General features: G+C 48.0%; 1 protein-coding gene across 6 annotated transcripts in view; it reads right to left on the reverse strand.

Annotated features, from left to right (window-relative positions):
• SH3KBP1 (SH3 domain containing kinase binding protein 1) overlaps positions 1 to 19223 on the reverse strand; it is a 317351-nt gene extending 298128 nt beyond the window's left edge. Inside the window, exon 1 of one of the 6 annotated variants that reach the window (XM_036016569.1) lies at positions 18876 to 19223. In XM_036016569.1, coding sequence (XP_035872462.1) covers positions 18876 to 18879 — 4 coding nt within the window. In that variant the 5' untranslated portion in view covers positions 18880 to 19223. The remainder of the gene's footprint in view (positions 1 to 18875) is intronic. The other 5 variants (XM_036016572.1, XM_028522514.2, XM_036016568.1 and 2 more) reach the window with 5 other exon arrangements.
• Between the last annotated feature and the right edge of the window lie 1944 nt (positions 19224 to 21167).

A 21167-nucleotide genomic window follows, 5' to 3' on the forward strand; every position in this document is an offset into this window, starting at 1 on the left:
AAAGAGAGCACAATCTAGTTATAATTGCAGGAGAGAATTCAAACTCTTAAGGTTAGAAGTGTTTAAAGGCCAACTCAGTGGTCTACGGGGTAGGCAAGGCACCCAAGAGGGTAAGGAGATCCGGGAACAACAGCATGGGCCTGATTATCTCTAGCAACTGATTGTCAAACACAGCTCATGTTGTGGGTGCAACAGGGAGTGGTGGGGACCAGGGCAAACTGAAGTCACATGTTCACCCATCTGAACAGATCTGCCCTCACTGCAGATAAGCAGGAATGCCAGTCCAAGATCACCAGAAAACCTGATGTTTAACAGCAGCCAGGGATCTAAAATGTTATATGAAACCTTAATCTGATGCTCCAACACTGGCAATTCCAGATTTGAAAAACACCACAGGCCACTTTGAGACAGCTGGTCTGGCTCTCACAGCTCCTAGCAATCCTAAGATTATTTTCTGCAGTGGATTTCCAGGATCTCCCCCACAGCAACCTTCCCACAGACCCATCCCACAACCTTCCCACTAATAAGCCCAGTGTTCCGGGCACCCGCTCTCAGCCCACAGGACTGAGTTCAGCACCCCATTTTAAGACACACTGAATTTACTGGGCAGATAAGTAAGTACTGATTTGTTTTTATGTTATTGCTACATCCTGACTGAAAGAAAAAAGTTATAATTTCAGATGATTCAAACTCGGTTACTTCCCAAAACTTCTATGTATCTATCAACACTGATGCAAACATTTGCAGTCTTCCACCAGAGAGACAAACTCAGAGACTTGACAAATAGATACCACCATAGCCCTCACATTTGCCCCTTCTCTCCCATGCTGTCTTAGTTTGTGCTGCTATAACAAGAACACTGTATGCAGGGTGACTTAAACAACAAACATTTATCCATTACAGTTCTGGAGCTGAAAGTCCAAGATCAAGATTGAGGGCAGGAGTAATACTGAGGGAGGGGGAGGGAGAGGGAGGAGAAAAAGGAGAAGGAGGAGAAGGAGCGGGGGAAACACTTTCTCCTGTCCTTTCTTTTAAGGGCACTAACCCATCATGAGGGCCCCACCCTTATGAGCTAATCACCTCCCAAAGGCCTCACCTCCTAATACCATCACACTGGAGATTGGACTTCAACATGAGAATTTCATGAAGACACAATGAGTCCATCTCTCTCTCTCTCTCTCTCTCTCTCTCTCTCACACACACACACACACAAATGAACACAAGCTGGAGGGCCAGAAAATATTGGGAAAGGGAAGCTTGATCAGCGCACCTACTGTATGCACAAAATGTATGATAAGGGACTTTTTAGACACAAGAGGGCTCAGTCTAGTACAGTGTGCCAGTGTGGCCTTTCTTTTCATTTGTAACGAAGTCCCTACTATGTGCCAGGCTCTTAGTATACAGCGTATATTTAATCCCAGGGATGCCAGCTGCTCTGATAGCTTCTCTGAGCAAAGCACAAATAGAAGACCAATTGGAAATGGCCTTCACAAAAGGAACATGGCAAACAGAGGACTGACAGAGGACAGTCATTCATGCGCAAGGATGTAGACCTCAAAAACACAGTTTGCTCATGTGATTTAGACATGTGACCCTCGGGAATCAAAGTGTGAGAAAACAAAGTCCTGTCTTCAACAAGTTCACCAACTCTGACAGTTTAATACCTTTAAAGCATATCCCCAGCCACGAGACTGGCAAAAATGTAGTCATATGACGCAGCAGAGTGATCATTATCTCCCAGAATCCCCTTCTTCCTTTTAGAAATAGACTTCTTCCCTCCCTCCCTCGGTGGGAAACAGAATAATGCCCCCCATCCCATGTCCATATGATAATTCCCAGAACCCATGACTATATCACCTAACCTGGCAAAAGAGACTTTGCAGGTGTGATTAAGTTAAGGATCTTGAGAGGAAGATTATCTGTGTGAACCCAGTGTAATCACAGGGGTATTTAAAAGATGGAAGAAGGAGGTAGAAGAGCCAGAGGTGATGTAATGACAGACGCTGAGGTTGGAGGGATGCCAGGAAGGGGCCAGCAGCCAAGGAATGTGGGCCACTTCTAGAAGCTGAAAAAGGCAAAGGAAACAGATCCTCCCCAGAGCCTCCAGAAGGAACCGGCCCTGACGACCCATTTGGACTTCCGACCTGTCGAACTGTAAGACAATAACTCCGTATTGTTTGAAGCCATTAACTTTGAGGTATTTGTTACAGTGGGAACAGGAAACTTAATACACCCCCACCCCAGTCTGTGTTGGGTACATGGCTAGAGATGATATTCCCCCAGGCTCAGCCACTACTAGGGCTGAGACTACAGCCAAGTTCTCACCTATGGGCTGTGGGTGGGACTTACGTGAGCAGTTTCCAGGTGCCATCCTTTAAAGAGGGGAGCTGTTCACCCTGCACTTCCCTCTCCCACTGGGCTAGTGAGTCAGCTCCCATGGTGCCAACAAAGGCAACAATCTAGAAATGGTGGAGGAGCAACAAGAGAGAAGAAACCCAGCCCTGATAACCTTGCAAAGCCAAGCCATTCACCCAGCTTGAATGGCCCAGTAGTCAGTGGCCCGAGAGGAAAACAGACAGCTGTGCTATCTTGGGGTCTTTGTGACAGCAATTCACCCTCTACCCTAATATATCTGGATGTCAAATGGTGGTGGGAATGGGGGCAGCAGAGACATTTCCACTCTTGGAGTACACACTGTGAAAAGCAATCAGGTACTCACTTCTAAAGCTCACATACTCTCTCCTCCAATGAGGAGTTCTCTTCATTCATTAGTTGGTTCATTCCCTCCTTTACTGGGAACACATGTAGGCACAACCACTTTAAAAATCCAGCAACATGAAACCCAGCAAAATCACTCCTTGGTATACACCTTTAAAAAACACACTTCTCATGTGCACCTGGAGACATTTATTAGAATGGTGGCTGTGATTGGGTAGCTCAGTTGGTTGGAGGATCATCCCATACACCACAATGTCACAGGTTCGATTCCCACTTAGGGCACAAACCTAGGTTGCGGGTTCAATCCCTAGTCGGGGTGCATACAGGAGGCTGATGTTTCTCTCTCATACCAGTGTTTCTCTCTTCCCCCGCCATCCCATCCCACCTTCCTCTTTCTCTAAAATTAATAAACATATCCTCAGGTGAGGATTTAAAAAAATAAAAGAATGGTAACAGTTGGTCCATTTATAGTAGCAAAAACCTGGGAGTGATGCAGCAGTCCATCACCAGTGGAAAGAATAAGTACACAGTGACACGTTCAAACAGCGGAGTGTCAGACAGGACAAATAAATGGTGTACAAAATGAGAGGCGACAAGCAAATCAGAAGTCGCTGTGCAGTGCGGATGCTGGTTTCATAAAATAAAAAAACAAGCAAAACCAGACAATATGTTTTTAGGAGATACATATGGAAGTAATAAAACTGTTTCTTAAAGAAAAAGGAAAAGATGGTTTTTTAAAAGACTCGTGATGGCAGTCTCCTCTAGAGAACACAGGGAAGAGGACAGAGCCAGAGCGCACGGCGGAGGACAGCTTCGCAAGTGTATGTTCTATAATGATGCTAGACACCGTCCACATGGCACCGAGTCTGCGTGTATCAAATAGCATATCCGCTTTCAGCACTGTTTTGTAAAGCACAGTACCACGTGAAAAGGCCTCAGAGAGCACTGCATGAAGGAAGGATTCTCACAGAGGTTTGAAGAGAGAAAGAGATGAACACAAAAGAGAAAAGTGAATGCGAAAGACTGGGCGACACCAAGCAGTGTGTGCGTTGTCATACCAGCAATGACGTTGTTTCTGAAACACACCATCGTGTCTCCCATTAGTGTTGATGGGAGCTTAATTGGGTTACTTTATACTTAATTTGTTTATCTGTTTCAGGCTCATACTTACAGATGAGCCAAAAGCAAAAGAAGCCTCTACCTAATTAAATGCCTATATTTTCAAATGGCATTATTATTTACAAGTTCAAGGCAATTAAAAAGGAGTGGAATTTTTGACACATGCAATGCCATGGATGAACATGGAAGACATTACACTAGGTGGAATAAGCCAGTCACAAAAGAATAAAGACTGGCCCTGGCTGGTATGGCTCAGTGAATTGATTGCCTGCCTTCGAACCAGAGGGTTGCCAGTTCAATTCCCAGTCAGGGCACATGCCTGGGTTGCGGACCAGGTCCCCAGTAGGGGGCATGCTAGTGGCAACCACACATTGATGTTTCTCTCCCTCTCTTTCTCCCCCCCTTCCCCTCTCTAAAAATAAATAAGTAAAATATTTTTTAAAAAGAATAAAGACTCTGTGATTCCCTTTATATGAGGGCCATGGAGTGCCCAAAATCTCAGAGACAGAAAGAGCCTGGGGAGAGGGGATTGGAAGTTAGTGTTTAATAGCCATGCACTTTCAGGTGGGGAAGGTGAGACACTCTGGAGAGGGACAGTAATGACGGTTGTACAACAATGTGAATGTACTTAATGCCACTGAACTGTACACTCTAAATGGTTAAATGGTAAATTTCATGTCATGTATATGTTACCACAATTAAAAATAGCTAAAATGGGAAATTTTATGTTATGTATCTTTTACTGCAATAATAACATACACAAAAAGCTAATAAACATGTTTTGAAAGTTTAAGGTAAAATAGGGATTCTTGGAAAATATTTTCCTTATGAAGGGAACTTCGCATTACTCATTTGAGAAACCCTGTTATTCCACTTCGTATTTTCCTGGAGTTTCTAGAAACTCCCCATGAGCAGGGAGTTTCAAAGGCTCCCTAAACGTTGTCATATCTCAGAAAGTTGTCTTCTAACTTAACGAGTGTTCCTCAGATTGACACCTTACCCTGTTTCTGGATAAACAGAACTTGTTCAAATAAACACGCCTTGGTTTAACTGCTCATTTCATTATGTGGTTCATGAAATGATCACATCACAATGTCCCCCTGAAAGGGAAATGAAAGTTCAGTAGAATGTGTCACGGAGTGGAACACTAGCTATCTTTGAGCTCCTCTGGTTATCAGATCTTACACTTGACAGGCACTCGATAAACACCTGTAGAATGTAATCGAATTCCAATATGCAGCAGTATTGAGTCCACGTTCTCTTCTGTCCTCCCAGTGCAGGCCAGTTTTGCTGGCAAGTTGAAAATGTAACAAAGACAGAAAGTTGGCATGAGTTATCATAGCTACCTGTGCTTTCTAACATGTATCATAGAGTTGAGAACTTTCACGAAGACTTGCCCTAGAGAGGGTATCATAAATATTCAACTACATTTTTTTTCCAGGTACATACACTGACATTTGACATACACTTGGCGACTAAGCGAATACTTTACAGAATGCTGTCCACGAATGAAATGTGTCAAGAAGACAAGGCTTTGAGATGGTTGTCCCAGCCTGGATGCTGGACTTTTAGCCACCGTTACCTGGTGCCCTTTGAAGCTAGAGGCACAGTATGTTTTAGGGGAGTATATGATGATGACACAAAGCTAAGCCTGGAAACCACAGAAAGGTTATTTGAGCCGTGACCTTTCCCTTGTCGGCATAGGACTTGGAACCATATCCTAAGCAAATATGGAGTCACACTGAGGATGTAGGGTCTTCAGCACAGTTTTCCATAAGGTCTGGGAAACAAGGTTCCTTTAAATGCCGGTCAGGACATGATGCAAAAGCAAGGAGGGAAGGGGGAAAGAAAGAGAAGAAAGCAAATCCCCAAGAGTTTCACCTTTCACTGTGCATCCCCTAACCTCACACCTGAACCTTAAACCAGGATTAATCATCTCAAAATGCGACGGTGAAGTACTACAGTGCTGTGGAATATGAAAGCCCGACAAGTTGTCTCCTTCAGGGACCTCCTTCACTCTCTCTCCACTCACCCCCTGTGTCTCTCTCTCTCTTTCACACACACACGGTATAGAAGGGATGATAAACTACATGAGCACAGTTTCTTGAACTAACACTGAGGGGAAGCACAAGGACAGCAGGTACTCGGCAGACCCACATGTAAGACGCCCCATGGATGAAACTCCTCTTCATTACCATTGTCATGGACCATTCCAGTCATTTGGAGGCTATTAAAACAAAGAGTGGATATGAAATGTCGCCCTACCTAAAACCTGATTTTCTTACAGGATAAAAAGGAAAATTATGTGCATCACATCCTTACTTATACTATCAACATAATGGAAGGAACCGAAATGCTTAGATGGTAGAGAAGCAGTTACAAAATTAACATTCAAGAACTCAAATATTCAGCTACTAAAAAGACTGGCTTTCAGAGGGGAGAGAAGAGGGAATTTCAGGGGGGAATGGGTCGGGTTTACAGGAACAAATGTAAAGGACACATGGACAAAAACTAGGGGGGGTGGTAATGGGAGGGAAGTAGGGAGGGATGGGTGGGTGGGCTGGAATGGGAGTAAAAGGGAGAAAACTGTATTTGAACAATGATTAAAATAAAATTAAAAAAAAAAGACTGGCTTTGAAGATGACTAGGAAGTGACAAAAAACAAGATACATAGTGTGCACGCGCGCACACACACACACACACACACACAAGAATACATGTACATATACCCACAAGCCTACAGTACAAAAGTTTGCAAAGACATGTGCCAAAATAAAATTAAAGTGGTTGTATTGGGGTACAGTATGGGTGGTCAATTTAAATTCTTCTGCTTCCTATTTTTTAATCTCTATAATATACTCATTATATATTTATAATAAAAACCATCTGTTTCAGATTAGAGAATATTGGAGCTAGAAGAAGACACACCCACCCTTCCCTTCACTCAGGGATGGAGCCGCTCACCAGCAGGGAGCTGCTCTTAAAGAGACCACCTGAGGCTGCGGGCTGGGGAGACCTTCCACACCTGGTCACTCCAGTCCTCAACTCTCCCTGCCCTGAGAGGTGGCAGGAGCCCTTCCCAGAGGTGGGTACTGGGGGTACCCTCCCCAGAGGTTTCCTCTTCCCCAAGGCACCACACATCCTCATGTGGCCATCTTGATCTTAGACTACACTCTGTAAATGACAGTTTCCACCCCGACTAGTGTGGTTCAGTTGCTTGGGTGTCTACCTGCAAAGGGAAAAGTGACGGGTTCAATTCAGAGTTCTTTCCCCAGTCAGGGGTCATGCAACAGGCAAACAATCTATGTTTCTCCCTCACATGGATGTTTTTCTCCCTGCTCTCCCTTCTCTCTGCAATCAGTTTTTTTAAAGAAAAAAATAAATGATTGTTTCACCTAATTTCATGGGTTACAATACTTTTTACTGAGCAAAGGAGGTGGTAACATCAGTAGAAAATCCTAAGGCATGGGGTTATACTGCATGGGAGAAGGTTTAAAGGAGAACTGGGAGGGGTATGGAAAAGGGAGAGAGGAAGTGTTGAGAGAGAGAGAGAGAGAGAGAGCACGACAGCAAACGTACACATGCAGAGGGAAGAGACCACAGACTTGGGGGTTCAAGGGAGAAAGCCAACGGGAGACAGAGGAATGGGGGAGAGATGAGAGGGGAGACAGAAGGTTTGAGGCAGACAGAGGGGCTGGGGGAAAGAGGGAGTTTAGGGGATAGAGGGGGATGGGGAGGCAGTGGGGAGGTAAAGGGGTAGGAAAGAGAAGGAGGAGGGAGAAAGAGGAGGGGCTTAGTAAGAAGGGGAAGAAATGACAGGCAGTATGGAGGAGATAAAGTGTGTCGATGGGGGATACGGAGAACAGCTGTGGGCTGGACGAGGAGAAGGGAGACAGACACAGGGATGGAAGAGGAGGAGGGGAGAGGAAGACAGAATGAGGCCTGAAAGAGGTACTGAGAGGAAGGGGAGGAGAGAGAGAACAGGAGGGAGGGAGGGTCAGGAGAGGTTGGGTAGAGGAAGCCGACAGCTGAGGGGAGAAGCGGGCAGTGAGGGGAGCAGGGAGGAGGAAAGTAAAGCTTTGGTGAGAAAGAAAGTGGGAGTAAAGAGAAGGTGTGGGGGGAATGAGGGGTGAGAGATGAGGCGAGAGGGTGGAGGGCAGGGGAGGGAAGGTGGGAGGAACAAGGGCCTGACTGAGAGAGGAGAGGGGAAGGGAGGGGTGGGTGGAGGGGTTACTAGGAAAGAGGGCTTCGAGAGGATATTTGGGGAATGAGGGATAGGGTGAGGGGACAAAAAGAAGGTGGGAGGGAAACACACACAGAAGGCACGAGGCTGGGGAAAGGCAGACAGCCAGACACTAAAGGGACAGTCCCCTGCCCCCTTTTTCCCCTACATCTCTCTGCCAGGCAGTGGCTGTTTATTACAATGCCTTCATCTCTTCCTCCATTTAAAAACCCACAGGTTCCCTAAAAGGGCCAGACAATGTCACAACTGTACCCCGCCCGCACAGCATGCTATCACCAACCCATGCAAGTACCCCAAAGTCACATCCACATTTTTTAAGAGCTGCCAACTCAAAAGAAGAACCCAAGTTCAGTTACACAATGTGGGGTCTCAAAGGCTGAAAATAACCCTATTATTTACTCAGAAGCATAACATTTTACCCTATTTTACAAAGGGTAAAAATAACCCTATTATTCACTGTGCCTGGCGCTGCCAGAAGCCCTTCTTCAAGGGACCTTGTGAAAGGGACTCTGAAGATGGAACTTCCTCGAATCACCAATCACCCCTTTGTCAAGAGAAAGCCAGCAAAAAACGGGCCAGGGCACTCTGAGGTGTTCTCAGTTTTAGGGGTTTCAAGCACCCTCATTCCAGACACCCCAACCCCACTGCACTGCTCCAGGGGCAGGGCCTCCTGCGGCTCATCCTGTATCTCGGCATCTGACATATACTAGGCACCAAGTAGGCCTCCTTAGACATTTACACAGCTCAGAAGTGGTGTGGGCGTGGAGCAGCCGCTTGTGTGTTCCCAGGGGGCAACACCAACCCCACTGGGCTCAGAGCCTCACTAACGGGAATTTAGAACTGGGAGGGAATTTAGAACTGGGACCGAAGCAAGTCACTCTTAAGTCACTGGAACTGGGATGTGTGCCCTATGAATGAGTTGCATGCAGAGAACGGGACAGGGGCAGGGAGATAGCCAGGAGGCCCACTGGGCAGGGGGGCCACCCCTTGGGGCCCTTGGGTTCCAGGAGAGATCCAGTGGCCTTGGAATAAATCCCCTTTTTCTGGTGAGCAGGCTCTGCTCGGCTTCCTCACTTAAAGTCCTTACTACACACAGGACATGAAAGTGGGAAGACACTTTCTAACTCAGTTGAAAAATGAGATCCAGGATAAAGTTTCCACCAGTTAAGACTGAGATCAGTTGAGATGCAGTACACAGTAGAATCTTCTAGAGAACTCTTCCTAAATACACCTGTCCCTCGGTCAATATTGGATAAGAAGGACCCAGGCACAGAGTTCCAAGGCACATGCCCAGGGGAAAAATCACCAGCTAGATATGAGTTCTCCCATCATCAATTAATCATGAGGTGAAACGAAGGGGAAAATAACAGGAACACCTGTCTGCTGGTAAACGCATGAAATCTGCCTGGAACAAATTCACGCGAAATAAAATACCAACGGCCTCGGGGGAGGTCACGGGCCAGCAGGAGGGCTGGGATGCAAAGGAGGCTTGTCACGCCAAGCACTCCCCACCTTTTCAAGTTTAAATCGTGTGGATGTATGACCTAGTCTAAACACTAAGTTTAAAAAATAATTTTAACATTTCTCTGGCGAGCGGCTGTGGTCTCTATGCCCAAGAAACAGATGAACATTATGAACTCCTTCCCCTTTGAAAGTTTTCCCTGAATTGCTGATACCTCTACACTTCTCACTCTCCCCCTAACCCCTTCCTGAAGCTGATTACTCTCCTTTCTGACAAAGGTAGCAATTAAGCCAAGATAAAGATAATCACCATCAAACTCACAAACACTTACTGTGCCCGAGCGTTAGGTATCACTGATGAGCTAATTAACAAGACAACTTAAGTTGACACCTCCGTTCTCCATCTAATATTTTATTGAGAACAAAAGAATAGTGAGAAATCACTGATTAAGTGGTGAAAAACTGTTCCGTTTTGTTCATGTGAAGAAGCCTTTGGGTTTTGTTTTTTTAACTATCAAAGCAAGAGAAAGGCAAAGCCCATTTACGAAGCCATTTGCATCGGAGGAATTTCACCCAGAAAGTAGCGGGACAGTCTGATGCAGAAAATGCAGCTCCCTGAAGAAGCTGGCTAAGGGGAGGGCACAGCAAACCCGCGACAGCGTTTTCCAGTCCTGCTCCAAAACAAGATTCAGCACCTCCTTCTAGCTCCAGGCCCAAAAATGAGAGCTAGTTGGAATAATTAGAGAGGACACTAAGCTAATTAAGACTTTTCACACGGGGAGGGGTTGTGTGACGGATAAAACTGGTGCAGTCCCAGAGGACCAGACCTAGAACAGGGCCCCAAGTCTTCCAAGTCTAGAACAGTCCAGAAAAATCTGGCAAAAACAAAGGGCTGGTGTTTGCACACAGGCTGGTAAGAAGTTTAAGTTTAAGGAGATGGTAATTTAAACAGTCTATACATGCTGAATTTGGGTGCTAGAGGACTTAAAATTTGTTATGCAAAATGAGAAACTAATGAGTGCCCAAATATTTATAATATTTAATCCAAGATACAGAGGAAGAAACAGCAGTATGAATTGAATAGCACCTCATCTTGCCACTCTGTCCCCCACACCTGGGGGACAGACCAGCCTCCTGTGGTGGCCCCGCCGCTTCCCGGGGCACTGGAAGGAATCAGTTAAAGCCTTTACTGGATTTTTCTTGCCCACTGAACACAATTCAATGAGGACAAATATTACAGGATTTTTTTTTTTGCTCATTATTTTCTTCCTCAGGCTAAATATATGCCAGTTTATCACTGAAGATCTGTGAGCAACATTTTGTTTTGTTTAAAAGTCCCCTAATGAAAACCATAGACTTCACTGTAAGACATGTATCCATAAAATAACAATCAAGTTGAAAACTAAATGCTCATAAGCAACCACGTTGCCAGTGTATCTTTGCCAACTGAAGGAATTTAGGTGCATATACCATATATGTGGGTTCTCTCAACCCTCCACGTGGGAAGGCACTGCCGGGTTTTTTCCCACGATTGAAATAGCCTTAATGAAGCCCAGTTAATTGCCAAGGAAATTACCCAAGCAACTAACTCACAAATGCTTCAGGATATAGGGACATTCAAAATTCCCCCACAGGACAAACGTTGTAACCAAGGGAGGTACCTGGAGGGACAGAGCAAAAATGAAGTACCTCCCCAAAGAAGCATCAACCAAAAATACTACAACACAACGAAGCCATACTCCCTTTCCCATTCCTGTGGATTCTCAACGGGGAGCCTTCGGCTTCCAGCAAGTGTTCTCCAAAGCAGCTGGGCGGTCCAGAAATCTCCAGCAGACACACACTCTAATCTTCAAGTTAGAAACTTACCAGGAGGGGTGATGAAAAAGGTTTTGAAATAGGTAGTGTTGCGGGTTGCGCACACTGTGAATGTCACTTAAATTGGCACTTAAATTGTGCACTTAAAAATGGTTAAAATGGCAAATTTTGTTATACATATTCACCATATTTTTTAAAAAATAATGCAATATGCCAAAAACCATTGAATTAAACATTGTATTTTATTTTAAATGCTTATGTATTGAATTTGACAGAGAGACAGACAGACAGACAGGGAGAAACATCAATTTGTTGTTCCACTTACTGATGCATTCATTGGTTGATTCTTGTATGTGCCCTGACAGGGGATCAAACCCACAACCTTGGTGTATCGGGACAGGATGACACTCTAACCAACTGAGCTACCTGGCCATGGCCTGAATTACACATTTCAGAGGGCTGAATCGTAAGATGTGTGAATTATATGTCAATACCGCTGTTTTTAAAAACTGACCAGGCAAACAGCCTGTAGAAAGAGCCTCACTGGGGAAGTGGGAGCCTGACATTTACTCAGCACTGAGCATCTACATAAACTGCCAGCTCTCCCCTACTGAAAGGGAGGTGAATTCCACAGCAAGGGGCCACGTCACTTGGCTTCTCTAAGTCTCAGTTTCATCATCTGATGGTACAGGCCATGACTGCCAAAGACCTTTCCAGCTTTTCAGCTCCAGGGACCGATGTGTGAGAGTGGCAGAAGGACCCATCATCTGTCGCCCGGCATATAAGCCCATCCCACTAGGATGGCAAAAGACCAGGGGAGCCAAACATGGGACAAATAAGTTGAACAACTTCACGACTCAGGTACTGACAGAAGAGAGGCAAGAGCTGTATGAAACGCTTTCTGCTCAAAGAATAAAATGGTGAAAGGGTGCCAGAGTCCTGCTCTCTAGTGACTTCATGGTTCATTCATAAAACAAAGGCTGTGGCTACAGAGGAAAACCTTCTGTTCCAGAGCAGCTGGTGATGAAGGAGGGAAATGGGGCTCCGGCCATCTGTGTGTAACACTCAGAGCCAGCTTCCCCCACATTTGGACCGGAATGCTGGGGTGAGGGCTGTCCTGCGCACTGTAGGATGTGCAGCACCATCCCTGGCCTCTGTCTGCCAGATGCCAGTTCGACTGTTCTCCCCCGACCAGCTGTGACAACCAGTGTCTCCAGACACTGCCAAATGTCCCCCTGGAGGGCAGAATCGCCCCCAGATGACAACCGCTGCCAGAGAGAATTTTCTATCTTAAAACTTGCCATTCTTTGTGGAAGCCACGTGACACATGTGGCATTGTCCTTCTCATCCACTGCAGTGCAGGCCACTGTGAGTTGTCAGCAAGCAGACCTTGTCAGCAGGCTCTGCCTGGCGATTTTCCACAACTGCACACACCTCCTGGCAACCGACAGCCTTGGAGAATTTTGAGTAGTGACTGCACTCGGGTGAAAGGGTTATTCATTCAATTCATTTGCCAACAGAGGGCACTTACTGTATGCTGGGCAGTGAGTCAGGGCAATGGAGCTAAAGACACCCAGTCAGAGATGAACTGACTTAATACAAGGTGAAGTGTTGTACTGCAACCTTTGGAGCAGGCCTCAGGAGATGAACCAGGGGTGTGCTAGGCTGACTAACAGCTCCCAAGAGATCACACTCCAGTCCCCTGAACCTATAACTATGCTACCTTCCATGGCAAAAGGGTCTTTGCAGATGTAATTAAGTTAAGGGTCTTGACTTAATTAGCTTAAGTTAAGGTACCTTAAAGTAGGGTATCCTACCTTAAGGTAGGGTATCCTGGATTATCCAGGTGGACCCAGTGTAATACAGCAGTCCTTATAAAACACAGGAGGGTCAGAGTAAGAGAGGAGATGTGAGCACAAAAGCAGAGGTTAGACTGATGTGGCCACAAGCCAAGGAATCCAGGCCATCTCTAGCAACTGGAGAAAATAGGTTCTCCCTCAGAGGGTCCAGAAGGAAGCAGCCCTGCCAACACCTTGATACTGACCCAGCAAACCCCATTTTGGACCTCTGACCTACAGAAGTATACAGTCACCAGTTGATGTGGTTTGAAGTCACTGGGGTTTCGCTAATTTGTTACAGCATCAAAAGAAAACTAACACAGGGAGATGACAAGGCAGAGAAGAGAGTGAAATCATTCCCCATCAGGGAAAACTATGCACCCACAGCTCAACCTGAATGAGCATGGAGCAAGAAAAAGCTTGTGTGGCTGCTGGGCTTCACAAAGGCTCTGCCAAGACATTCGGGATCTAAAGCAGCTGCAGGATAGTAGATACATGGCGGTAATTCCAGAAATACCTGGGGTTTGACTGCATTGGGAGGGGCTGAGAGAGGGGAGAAGAGAAGGAAGAAGAGGCAAGAGAAAGAGATGAATATCTGTGGAGGTGACAGGAAAGGTGGCAATACCCTCAAGGAAATGGGGAATGAAAGAGTCAAGACAAGTACCATGGGAGAGAAATGCTGAGCTCACTTTACAATATGCTCTGTTTGAGGTGTCTAAGACACACCTGGGTGGAGATAACTAGAAGGTGAGGAATGATAATTACCACAAAAGTATTCATTTTAGGCTTACCATGTGCCAAGGCATAGGGACACAATGACCAAACAGATGCAGTCCCTGCCCCCTTCGAATGTGGCAGAGGGACGCAGAAGAGTCAGTATCAGCGAGATATGATATCAGAAAGGCCTGACTGGCCATTGCTGGCTTGGAAGATGGAAGGGGCCACAAGGCCAGGAATGTGGGCAGACTCGGGCAGACTCTGGAAGCGGGAAAAAGTCAGTAACGGGAGTCTCCCCTAGGGCCTGCAGAAGGAACGCAGCCATGCTGACACCTTGACTTTAGCCCGGCAAGACCCATTTCAGACTTCTGACCCCCAGAACTGTAAGCTAATACACTTGTGTCACTATTTGTGGTAATTTGTAACAGCAGCAATTGGAAACTAATGTACAGGTACCAAGTACAAAAAATCACAAATATCAAAACCCCTAATAATGCAAACAATCTATTTTTACTACCCCTTCTAAAGAGGATGGAAGGAAAAAAGGATGATAGGAAAGACCGATGAGATACTGTGGCCAAAGTCCAAGTGACTAACAATGAGATGGGCCAGCTAGTGTCACTGATGCCCAGGCGTCAGAGGTCTGGCTTGGACTGGATTCACAGAAGACTCAACAGTGCACTGTTCTAGTAACTCCATAAGAGGTCTGTTCTGAACCGGGAGCATATTGTTCTCCTCTAAGGTCACGTGTCCCATCGGCATCTTATTTTATGGCCAGGGTGTTCATGTACTCTTCAGTGACCCCCACGCTCTGGACCTCGGCTTTCTCAACGCGACCTTGAGCATGCATCAGGACCACCTGGAGCGCTCGTTAGTACACAGGCTGCTGTGCTCCACCCCCCGAGTTCCTCATTCAGTAGGTCAGAGTTGGGCCAGAGAATTTGTGTCTCTAATGGGATCCCAGGGGAGGCTGATGCTGCTGGTTTCTCATACCAATCATATCACACTCTGAAAACCACCATATCAGAGACGCTCCTTCTGTCACAGTGAAAGGATTCTGTCTTCCTGTCCTCCATCTTTCTCACTAAGGGCCGCCCTGACTTCTGGGTTCTCGGCGGCTTGCTCTGCATTACTCTGGATCTCTTCCCCAGGTATAGCATTTCAACTGTCCATTCATTCTGTGTACAGTTGAACAATAGTCCCAGGTCTAGAGTTGGCTGATATAAGGAATTACCCACAGAATATAACTAGGAAGCCATTCTCCTCCCCTACCACCTCCTATTCCCTACCCCAACTCATCACTTACTTAGCTCAGGGGCAGAGAAAAGCAGTCCCTGCCGTCCGGAAGCTGGCCGGGCACTTTCCTGTGGAGCATAAACAACTACTCAGAACGCCAGCAACAGACAAGGCCACTCTGACTGGGAAGGGACAAGATGAAAACAAGGCCACTCAGTAATCATGTCTGAACACAGACAAAGCATGGGCATGGTCCAAACCTCAAACGTCACCAAATATCCCCCAATCCTGGCTAATGAGGGACTGCTGCTTCTTTACCCATCACAGCCTCTGTCTAGTCTTCCCTGCTTCCAGAAGACATTTAAAAACACCCAGTCCTGGGACTGCCCTGCCCCCAGTCCAGACAACACCCGCCTTCCTTAAAGGCTCCCCATAAGCACCTGATACGGACCCAGCCCTATACGTGGTCCTTCCTGACACCCTCCTGCTGCGATGCCCCACGGTGTACGATCTCTCTCACTGCAAGGAGAAGAAAACCTGCTTGTTCCATTCCAGGTGTGTTCCTGGGGGGTGTGGCTGGAGGGCAGTGGCAACTCCTACTCAACTTTCAGATTTCACCTCAAACACCACCTCGATGCCACTGTCCTTACCCCTTGGCAGCCTAAATCAGATCCCCCCTCTCTAATCTCCTTTCATGAGACCTGCCATGGCTTATCGTTACGTACCGTCGTGAGCACTGCACTCAAGTCTACCTTTTCCACTAGCCTGAGAAGCGCAAGCCGCCAGGTCTGCATGTGTTGTGTACCTGTTCCTCCCACAATGCCTTGCACAAAGCAGGAGGTCGATAAATGTTGGATGGATAGATGGATGGATGAATATTGACTACTGTACACAACCTACTTTAAAACAATTACAAAAACAAGAGTTGATGAGAGAATGTCAGCAGTACAGAAAGAACTGACATGGTCAGAGAAGAAACAACTGAGGTCTGGGCAAGCAGGGCGGTAGCAAGCATTTGCCTGTGCCATGATGGACCTGCAGTCATGAGCGATAAACGTGGGGCCTCTTCTTCCATTTCTAACTCAAGACTGTGGAGGCCAACACGTGATACTCATTTTAGCTTTAGTTTAGCATAAAGCAGTCTACCACCAAAACAATACATTGCTAAAAACAGTCCAAACTTTGTTGTTACTCTGGAATTCTTTAAATGGCAATCATTTGCTGGGCTTGCAAATTCTTCACTACTCACAGCTTTGAGTGGTAATGATATGTGTGCAATTGTAATTACAAGAGGCTTACCCTGTATTGGGCACCGTAGGCATCTCCCCACAAGCTCAGAGGGCATATTCTGAACACGCTTTTGTAAGAGGCCATTTCACAACTAACCAGCCCCATTTCAGGGCTAGGGATTTGATATTTTTCAGATCAAAGACCATATGATACAGTTTTACTGTGTTATCCATCAACAGAAAAATCATCATCAGGCCAGGTAACAATACAAGTGTCTCAAACTGATAAACTGAACAAATCTGGAAACCGAAAACTTGGAGGACGGGGGGTGGGGGGGAGGTACCTGCATGCGCGCGCACACACACACACCTGCTTGAGAAACTGCACCGTTAGGTGGCTCCATCAGAAGACATACGGAATCAACTGTTAAATACCTGTACAAAATCACAACTATGAATACGTCACTGAAGATGCTTTAGAAAAGAGCAGGTGATCTTCAGCCACAAACTACTACAAACATCCCAAATCCCACTATAAGCGTTTTAATGAGTTAAATGACAGTATTTACTCTTATTGCTTCTAACTATTAACATCTGATATAAATAAAGATCACTTTCTGAACCCCCCTCCTTTTGAAATAGAGTGAAAAAAAAGATTAAACTTGTAAGGACTATAAACTGCAGAAACAGTCTAATTTTCTTAGAAAGGTCTGGATAATGAAAACAGTTCAGACTTGAATGATAAACAGCTTTGTTTCTTCTTACATAGAACTCAGTCCTCTTCCTACTGAGATAGAGAAAGCACCAGAAGACTTGTGTGTGTATGCAACCCTCTCCGCAACCCACCCAAAATGAAAGGCTATCAAAACAACGTTTTTGGTTAGCAATGGAGAAACCAATCTGCTACTAAAGTGATAGGTGATTCTAAAGTATATACTTCCGTTAATGAAGTAAATCATCTTATTAGGTGCCAAAGCACAACGAGAGTGTGGAGCTGTGTTTGGTCTTCCAGAGCAGGAGGGTTTCATACTCATCCATTCATTCATTCATTCAATATTTAGTTAGGGCCTGCTCTGTGGCAGGCACCACAGAAAACAGCACTAAGTGAAAAACAGGGGGACATAGCACTGTCCCTATGGTCATGGAGCTTACATTAGGAGAGATTAAGTGCTAAACAAAAATAAATATGTAACACTGCTATACAAAAAGGAAAAGGTGCTGTGGGAGAAAGGGGAGCAGAGAAACAACTTTAGAGGGACGTGGTGAGGGGATCAGAGAAGGGCACTGAGAAAAAAGTGACACTGAAGCTGAGAGGCCATGAGATCACCACCAGTTTAGAAAAGGAAAACCATTTTGGCAAATGACCACAAATGAGATTTGAACTTTTGCCTGTCAATAACTGAGCTATACCTCCCTTTTCAGTTCATCTGTCTTCACATACATCCGCGACAGCTCGCCTATCACTTTCTGACTAACCTACCCAAATCCTATTACCTGAACACAGAAAGGTCTCGCTTCATTATAATTTATTATAATCTACAGCCTTCCTATGCTTGGCCTAGAAACACCCTAAAATAACCTGCCAGAGGCATGAAAGAGAGAGACTGGCTACCAGCCAGAATATTGGCCGAGGGGACCAAACGTTTCCTAGCCAAGGCAGTCACAAGTCCTTTGCCCAGTCAAGTGTCAAGTCCTCTGGGCAGCAAGGTGGCTCCAATGCTCAGGGGTCTATACCAGATGGAACCCAGAAGGGGGCTTGGGTTAGTTGCCTACTTGGAACTAATGTTTGATTGGTATATCAAGGACTGGATCGCCGTTTCCAGTTCCTAGAGCCTGCATACTTAGAGGATGTGGGAAGTGGCCTTTGAGCACCACGGAGCGGATAGCTCCCCGGGCTGGAAGAAGGCAAGCAGAGAGGGGGTCAGGACCGGCAGGAAGAGGGGCACCCAGGACCCAAAGGGGCGCGCCAAACCGGGTACTGGGGCGTTTCCCGCGCCCCACAACGCCGGCCCCCAGCAAAGGCAACCCAGTCCCCGGCCGCCCCAGACCACGAGAATCCGGCTTCCCCCGCAGCGGTCAAGGCAGGTACCACGAGCCCTGCACAGAGCCGGAACCCACCAGCTCCCAGTACCCACGTCTTCAGCGCAGCGGACGGAGCTCTGGGTCGAGAAAATGGCCAAAATCAAACTCTCCCCGCCCACCCGAAAAACCAACCACACCCCCTGCATCCCTCAGCCCAGCCGTCCCCGGCCGGCCCCCGCGCTCCTCCGCCCAGGCCCCCGCGGGGTTCCCGTCCGCGCCGCGCGGGCTCGGCAGGGACACGGGCGCGAGTGGGAGTGAATGGGGGTGAGCGAGGCAGGCAGGGCGCCCACCACGGTGTCACCCGTAGGGGCCCTCCCCCGGGACTCCCTGCCCTGCTCCACCGTTCTGAAACAGGCACGTCGCCCCCAGGCTTAGGTAGGCACTGGGGCGCCTGGGCGCGGGCGGCCCTCCACTCACCCATTGGCGTTGAGCCGGGCCGGGCCGCCGAGGCAGCGTGAAAGTTGGCGGAGGCGGGCGCGGGGATACAGGCGCCGGGGTCGGGGCGCTGGAGTCGTGCTGCGCCGGGACTGGGGCGCAGGGGTCGGGACGAGGCGGCTGGGCCGGCTTCCTTTTCTGTATCGGGGGCCGCGGCGGCTCAGCGCCGCCCGGTGCTGCCTCTGCTGCTGCTGTCGCTGCTGCCCCGGGGCGACTCCTGCTGCTGCTGCTGCATCGCGGCCCGCTGCGCCCGGCTGCGCCGGGTTTCCTGCTCCCCGCGAGTGGAAATTGCGAAAAAAAAAAAAAAAAAAAAAAAAAAGCGCCGCCCAGCCCAGCGCCCGGCAGCAGCGGCCGCGCCGCCCGCTCTCCCCTCCTCCTCGCCGCCGCCGCGGTGCTCCTGCGGCTCCGCCTGCCGGGGACGCGCGGCTGCCGGGGCGGGGGGCGGGGCCCGGGGGCGGGGCCTCAGTTGGGCGGAGCGTCCCTGTGGCTGTGGTGCTTGGGCGCCCCCCTCACCGCCCGCTGGGGAGGGACCCGGCTCTGTGCGAAGCCGCCCCCCACCCGCGGCGGCAGGCTAAGGCCCCGGGAAATGCCGCGAGACTCCTCGAGACCCGAGGAGGTGGGAGTCTGTGGGGGAGGGGGTGTCCGAGTGAAGGGGTAAGTAGGAAAGGAGGTGGAGGGAACCCACCGCAAGGCGCGACCGGAGCGGGAGGACGGGCTGGGGGAGGGCGGACCGTGGACAGGTGAGGGGCCGTGCACCTGCTGAGAGTGATGGCTGGTGACCCTGGGGGCATCGGAGCAACTCAGAATAAGGCTTCACAGAAGGGGCTGTTGGAAAGAAAGCAGGGAGAAGGGGTCCCTACAGAAGGAGATATGTGCCCCGTCCCTTCGGTGTAGCTTGGTGCGAGTTTACACGTAGGAGGTGTTGGGATGGAGATGCGTAAAGACAGAGAAGGGCACGGCGGTGCCGGTGAGGCGCGTCGCCCGGCTCCCACTTTCACAGAGCTGTAACCCTGAGCCCGTGCCTGGGCCAGGTGGGGTTCGTTGCTCAGCGATGTTCCCAGGCTCTGATGATGTTCCCAGGAATACACTAAGGCAAGGGCTAGCTCCCTCCTCAACGGGCATCATTGTGCCATATTGACCCCCCAGACCTTCGCAGCCCACCCTCGAGTGGGCACTAGAATGAAAAAAGGGAACCCATGGGAATTCCTGGCTAACTCACGAACTCCTTTTTGGGTCCATTCACCACCACACCTTTCACCATAGTCTGCCAGCCACCACATTCATTTACCGTCCCGTTATTTTCTTTTCCCTGTCCACCATCTGGTGGTAGGAAGATATAATGAAATAGATGGGAGACATTCAGGAAGAGAGAAAATAATACAATAAAGCTATGAAATCATTGGCCCCTGAGAAATGGAGGAGGCTGAGGGTTCATGGACCCACAGGTCACCAATAAAAGCTGACCCCCTACCCAATACAGGGCTGTCTTCATACCTCACCTATGGTGTGGTGCAACTCTTGTGAATTGGTTATATCCTGGGATTTCTGCAGGAAGACATTCTTATAACTGTTTCATTCACTTTGAAAAAAAAAAAACACCTCAGCATCAGGGTCTTGTGAATAAGAGATCAGTAGCATCAGCTTTCTAATTACTTTTCTTGTGTGTCAGAGATCAATTTGAACAGAGAACTAATCCAGGGGCAGCAGACCCATCCACACAGCCGTGGAGAAGGTAGTAATGATGTCAATGGCAGAATCCTGAGGAACATGGAAACTAAGAGTCTGAAGTGTTGAAGCTCTGGGTGAAGACTCAGTTATACCTACTCCAGGTACCATGGCGCCTCCCTCATTGCATGCTTTGGCATATCGGGGCGATGAGACCTTGTGATATGACAGGTGAGTTGACAAGCCCTAAAACTCATAGGGCCTGGCTAATTCTCACTGTTACTGGGACTTTTTATTTTCTTGAACCTCACCTAGAAGAACTGATCCGGGGTCTGTCCAATTCCAGAGGTGGCCTCCTTCCTAAGGCCGGGTCACTGGGCCACTTCATCCCTCTCTCCAACAGACTCGGAACCCTAAAAGTGGCTGGGCCTGCTTCAGCATGGAAACAGGTGCTCTGGACTTGTGGTGGACTAGCATCTCGATGCTGAGGACTCTTGGCTGGCTGCCCCATGCAGTCCCAGAGCAATGGGTGCGCAGTCTTTGAACATTGTTGATGGTCCCCACCATGGCTGGGGTTACCTGGACATGGCAGAGGCCACCACAACCACA

Source organism: Phyllostomus discolor, chromosome X (genome assembly GCF_004126475.2).
Source record: "Phyllostomus discolor isolate MPI-MPIP mPhyDis1 chromosome X, mPhyDis1.pri.v3, whole genome shotgun sequence".
Taxonomy (NCBI): Eukaryota; Metazoa; Chordata; class Mammalia; order Chiroptera; family Phyllostomidae; genus Phyllostomus; species Phyllostomus discolor.